This window comes from Phaseolus vulgaris, chromosome 7 (genome assembly GCF_051622355.1).
Source record: "Phaseolus vulgaris cultivar YP4 chromosome 7, ASM5162235v1, whole genome shotgun sequence".
Classification (NCBI taxonomy): domain Eukaryota; kingdom Viridiplantae; phylum Streptophyta; class Magnoliopsida; order Fabales; family Fabaceae; genus Phaseolus; species Phaseolus vulgaris.
Genome location: NC_143504.1, coordinates 30,883,296 through 30,889,358, shown reverse-complemented (window position 1 = coordinate 30,889,358; position 6,063 = coordinate 30,883,296). Strand labels below are relative to the sequence as shown.

The 6,063-nt window shown below is 33.3% G+C and overlaps 1 protein-coding gene across 1 annotated transcript; it reads left to right on the top strand.

Moving 5' to 3' along the window:
- Nucleotides 1-951: 951 nt before the first annotated feature.
- On the top strand, nucleotides 952-5,066 carry LOC137837371 (multiple organellar RNA editing factor 2, chloroplastic). Its single transcript, XM_068646348.2, has 3 exons — nucleotides 952-1,642; nucleotides 1,716-1,781; nucleotides 4,662-5,066. The coding sequence occupies exons 1-3, from the start codon at nucleotides 1,075-1,077 to the stop codon at nucleotides 4,802-4,804; spliced, it is 777 nt and encodes a 258-aa protein (XP_068502449.2). The 5' UTR covers nucleotides 952-1,074; the 3' UTR covers nucleotides 4,805-5,066.
- The last annotated feature ends 997 nt before the right edge of the window (nucleotides 5,067-6,063 follow it).

The window sequence follows — 6,063 nt, the reverse complement described above, 5'->3', positions numbered from 1 at the left end:
AAATATTAATTAGAAAAAACAAAATATAAAAATAATATTATAAATTATTTTTAATCAAACTTTTTATAATTATAAATATTTAAATATTATTTATTTTTATTTATTAATTTTTCATATTACTTGTATTTTTTTGAGTGAGCTATTTGATTGTAAGAGAATCATATGTTACCATAACCTTAATATCAACACATATTTAGAAATTATAAGAAAAAATTGACTAGCTGCAACATGAATTTCAAAATTGACTAGCTGCAACATGAATTTCAAATTTTTTGAAACCCTTTTAGATGATAGATATTTGATTGTATAATTATTATTAGTTTTTGGAATATTATCCTAATATTAATTTTGTTTATTCATTTCATGTATTATATTGTATTTTGTTTAATATTTGTTAGGCACACACCTCAGGATTAATTTTGCTTTAACTTGTTAAAATTGACTACATTTTAAAATTTTCACACATATCCTTTTACAATTACAAATATTAAAATTTTATTTTTAATTGAAACAAACAAATTTATGTTATTTTTTCATGATAATTTTACATAATTTATATTTTTTCTAAAATCAGTTATTAAAGAGTACAAAACAATATTTTAATTACAACAACTAAAATACACAAATTAGTCAATCATATTTTTTTTCTATTATTTTTAAACACAATAGAAAATTTGTAATTTACCTTTTTTTATCAATTAAAAAATTAAAATTTCTATCAACACACTAGTTACAAAATTTCATCAATTTTTTCCTTCATTTTCATTCACACTATTTACCAAATCTAAATAGCCTCATTTTTTCCCCCTTAAATCAATCATTTTCCATTTGTTTAAATCCACCAAACAAAGCATGACAGTATATTTCCCACATTCTTATTTAAATTTTGGTCAAAATAAAAATTAAAAAACGGTGGTGTCCTAAAAAAGTGTGAGTGTGTCATAAAAAAGTGAGTGTGTCCGAAAAACAATGGCCGAGCTTCAAACTGCTTGGGCCTTGGCCCGGTGATTTACGGACAGCCCATGATATTTTCTATTTTTACTTTATTTTAAATTTTTGATATTCCTCAATAAAATGGTGGGAATCGGATTACTTGCACACACAGACAAAACCCTACCTCTCAAAACCCTAATCTTGAAGCACTGTAAGTGTGATATGGCAAGAGCCATTTCCTTATCCGGCGCACGGTTCACCATGCGCCTTATCTCCACCACCACATTTAACGCCACATTACACAAACCCTCATCACTTTCACTTCGTTCCCGTCGTTTTCTTTTCCCTCTCTCCAATGCCATCGTTCATCCCTCCACTCGCGTTGCCGGGATCCGCTGCCGCGTCAACCGCGCTGGCGACTCCGCCTACTCGCCTCTCAACTCGGGATCTTCGTCTTTCAGCGATCGCCCTCCCACCGAGATGGCGCCTCTTTTCCCTGGCTGCGATTACAACCACTGGCTCATTGTGATGGACAAGCCCGGTGGTGAGGGCGCCAACAAGCAGCAGATGATCGATTGCTATATCCAAACCCTTGCCAAAGTTTTAGGCAGTGAAGAGGAAGCTAAGAAGAAAATTTACAATGTTTCCTGCGAGAGGTACTTTGGTTTTGGCTGTGAGATTGACGAGGAAACCTCGAATAAATTGGAAGGTATATCTTCTTCTGTGATTGAACTTTTTGAGTGTTTGTTTTGTTATGTTTTCACCCGTTTTTATTTGTGTAGGGTTACCTGGAGTTTTGTTTGTGCTACCCGATTCGTATGTTGATCCTGAAAACAAGGACTATGGCGGTGAGAATTCAATGTTTTCTCTTTGCTGTCTTTTTAACTACTTATGTAGATTATTTTAGCTACTAATTTCGGTTTTTATGGTTTATTTGTCGTTTCGAAAATGTGAAAAAAGAACTTTTATTATTTTTTTTCAATTATGTATGTTTATTTTCTCAAAAATGCTAGAATGCCAGTACATGCTGAAAAAACAAGGTTGAACTTCGATGTCTAGATGTACATATGGTGTCTAACTAAACTGTTTTGTGATATATACTTTGTGAATATGCAGATTGTTAGAGATTAAACGTATGTGTCATCATCATTTGTATAGTTTTTATTGCCTCTTTCTAACTCGTAATGCTTAACTGTATTTGTTTAGATTGATTAATGCTTATTGTCAATGTGTGTATTGTGAACATTTATTTATCTTGGATTAAGTTATTCTTTATATAAGTTTGAGTGTACAGTGCTGTTCTTCCTTTGTCAGCAGTCCATCTTGGCAAAGCTAGGAACTCTCAATGGGTAATGGCTAGTTTTGAATGCTAATGGACTCACATAAAATTCTCTTCTATCCTGTTCTGTTGCTTCACAAACTAATGGAGTCTCAGAATCATTGGAGTTGAAACATTACTTTATCTCGGCCAGTAATGCCAATTTTCTTTTGTATAGTGTCTTTTACCATGTCTTTTACATGATTTATAATGTTTAGTTTTTCTTTATGGCGGTGGTTGGTCACTTGTTTGAAGTTAAGATCTTTTCTGTTTTTGTTTACTACAAAATCTGATGAAACTCTACATTTGAGTACTAATGTGCATGCACTGCAAGAAATTGAAAAAAAAAACAGTAGAAAGAAACTTCAGAGAGAAAAATATTGGACTTCTCTTCCTATCTTCCTCCGAAGTCCATCTTGGCAAAGCTAGGAACTCTCAATGGGTAATGGCTAGTTTTGAATGCTAATGGACTCACATAAAATTCTCTTCTATCCTGTTCTGTTACTTCACAAACTAATGGAGTCTCAGAATCATTGGAGTTGATATATTACTTTATCTCGGCCAGTGATGCCAATTTTCTTTTGTATAGTGTTTTTACCATGTCTTTTACATAATTTATAATGTTTAGTTTTTCTTTATGGCGGTGGTTGGTCACTTGTTTGAAGTTAAGATCTTATCTGTTTTTGTTTACTACAAAATCTGATGAAACTCTACATTTGAGTACTAATGTGCATGCACTGCAAGAAATTGAAAAAAAAAACAGTAGAAAGAAACTTCGAGAGAAAAATATTGGACTTCTCTTCCTATCTTCCTCAGAAGTCCATCTTGGCAAAGCTAGGAACTCTCAATGGGTAATGACTAGTTTTGAATGCTAATGGACTCACATAAAATTCTCTTCCATCCTGTTCTGTTACTTCGCAAACTAATGGAGTCTCAGAATCATTGGAGTTGATACATTACTTTATCTCAGCCAGTAATGCCAATTTTCTTTTGTATAGTGTTTTTTACCATGTCTTTTTCATGATTTATAATGTTTAGTTTTCTTTATGGCGGTGGTTGGTCACTTGTTTGAAGTTAAGATCTTATCTGTTTTTGTTTACTACAAAATCTGATGAAACTCTACATTTGAGTACTAATGTGCATGCACTGCAAGAAATTGAAAAAAAAAACAGTAGAAAGAAACTTCTGAGAGAAAAATATTGGACTTCTCTTCCTATCTTCCTCAGAAGTCCATCTTGGCAAAGCTGGGAACTCTCAATGGGTAATGGCTAGTTTTGAATGCTAATGGACTCACATAAAATTCTCTTCTATCCTGTTCTGTTACTTCACAAACTAATGGAGTCTCAGAATCATTGGAGTTGATACAGTACTTTTTCTCGGCCAGTAATGCTATTTTTCTTTTGTATAGTCTCTTTACCATGTCTTTTACATGATTTATATTGTTTAGTTTTTCTTTATGGCGGTGGTTGGTCACTTTTTTGAATCTTAGAGTCTGTTTTAGTTTACTACAAAATGTGATGAAACTCTACATATTTGAGTACTAATGTGCATGCACTGCAAGAAATTGAAAAAAAATACAGTAGAAAGAACCTTCGAGAGAAAAATATTGGACTTCTCTTCCTATCTTCCTCAGAAGTCCATCTTGGCAAAACTAGGAACTCTCAATGGGTAATGGCTAGTTTTGAATGCTAATGGACTCACATAAAATTCTCTTCTATCCTGTTCTGTTACTTCACAAACTAATGGAGTCTCAGAATCATTGGAGTTGATATATTACTTTATCTTGTCCTGTAATGCCAATTTTCTTTTTTATAGTGTTATTACCATGTCTTTTACATGATTTATAATGTTTATTTTTTCTTTATGGTGGTGGTTGGTCACTTGTTTGAAGTTAAAATCTTGTCTGTTTTTGTTTACTACAAAATCTGATGAAACTCTACATTTGAGTACTAATGTGCATGCACTGCAAGAAATTGAAAAAAAAAACAGTAGAAAGAACCTTATAGAGAAAAATATTGACTTCTCTTCCTATCTTCCTCAGAAGTCCATCTTGGCAAAGCTAGGAACTCTCAATGTGTAATGGCTAGTTTTGAATGCTAATGGACTAAGATAAAATTCTCTTCTATCCTTTTTCTGTTACTTCAAAAACTAATGGAGTCTCAGAATCATTGGAATTGATACATTACTTTGTCTCGGCCCAGTAGTGTCCATCTGGACTTTATGGTGATGGATTGTCACTCCTTTGAATTTAAATGTCTCTTTTTTTTGTATTCTCAATAAATGTGCGCATACTCAATAATGAATAAAAATCCCTGGAAAGAACCTTTATAGAAAAATACTGTACATTTCTATTATTTGCAGTCCATCCAGGCAAAACTAAAATTTAACATTTTGATTATTAATGTTGCAGCTGAATTATTTGTTAATGGAGAGATAGTCCAGAGGTCACCTGAAAGGCAGAGAAGGGTGGAACCACAGCCACAAAGGCATCAAGACAGACCAAGATACAATGATAGAACAAGGTATGTTCGCCGCAGAGAGAACACTCAGTGAAGGACCAAATTGTGATCGGCAGAGGGATGTGATGTGTATATAAACCATGGAAGTACTGTGACATGCACTGTCTTAGTCTTGCTTTTGTAGACATTCTATATTATATTTTCAGGTTGGACTTCTATTGGTGTTAGTGCTCGAACTCTTATGGTGTATTAAGATGAAGTCCTTTTGTTACCATTTTTATTATAAACAAAATCTTGGACTCTTTTCACCTTGTATTCTGCCCCGACATAAACTAGCCATATTTGGTTCCGATGCATCTTTTGAATCTTCAGAGATTCTTTATGAGGAACGTTTAACAGCAAAGTACTGTTAACGTGTGTTAATAGTTATAATCATCATACAACTTCTATTCTTAGGCTGGAGGGTAATTTCTATATATAAATAAAACCCAGTATATACATGAGAGCATGCATGCTGAGACGATGTTAGGCCTTAAGTTTGATGTTAAGGGATGCAGAGAACGGAAAGAATGAAGGCCATGTTGGGATTGTAACTTCCTTCACATTATGGTCAAGCCTTTGTCAAAATGATAATTTTTGTATCATTGGGAGTATTGATCTGAGTTGAATTTAGATTGATACATATTTTAGGAGTTTTACTTTTCGATTATGCTTTTGATTAGCAGAATATGGTGAAAGTGGTTAAGTGCGAATAATATGGTGAAATTTAAAGAAGATTGTCATTCATATGATGAATTGTGAAAATGTAGAAGATGATCGAATTATAAAGAAGAGAAATAAAGAGCATAGATGGATAGTAAATGTTATAATGAAGAAAAAGGAAGAGATAAGAGAAGTTTACTTGTTTAAATACATACATGGGGTAATGCCTAGCTTCTAGGACAAGAGTGCCTAGAAAAGAGTGAGAGGGGTAGGGGTGGAATTACGAAGAGGCTTCTAGAAACTAGGTCTAGCCTAGCTAATGTTGTGGAATTTTTCTAGAAGGTAGGTTAAAGAGTGATAGAATGTGTGGCATATGGGAGTGGGTGAGTTTAGTATAAGTCTAAGTTATACTAATTACATCTTAATTTAACTTATTTTTCTATTTGTACCCCTAAAGTGAGTTCAATTTATTTATATAAACTTGTCTTGCAAAAAGACTAAAAGGAAGGACAATTGATATTGCAGTCCATGTCTGGTTCTTCTTTTTTTGTTGAAGTTTGGTGGGGTCTGATCTTGTATGCTGAGATGATTGACCTAGGTGTGAAGTATCTGTGATGTCCTTCATCATTTGCTTGTCGAGTTGGGTTGTAT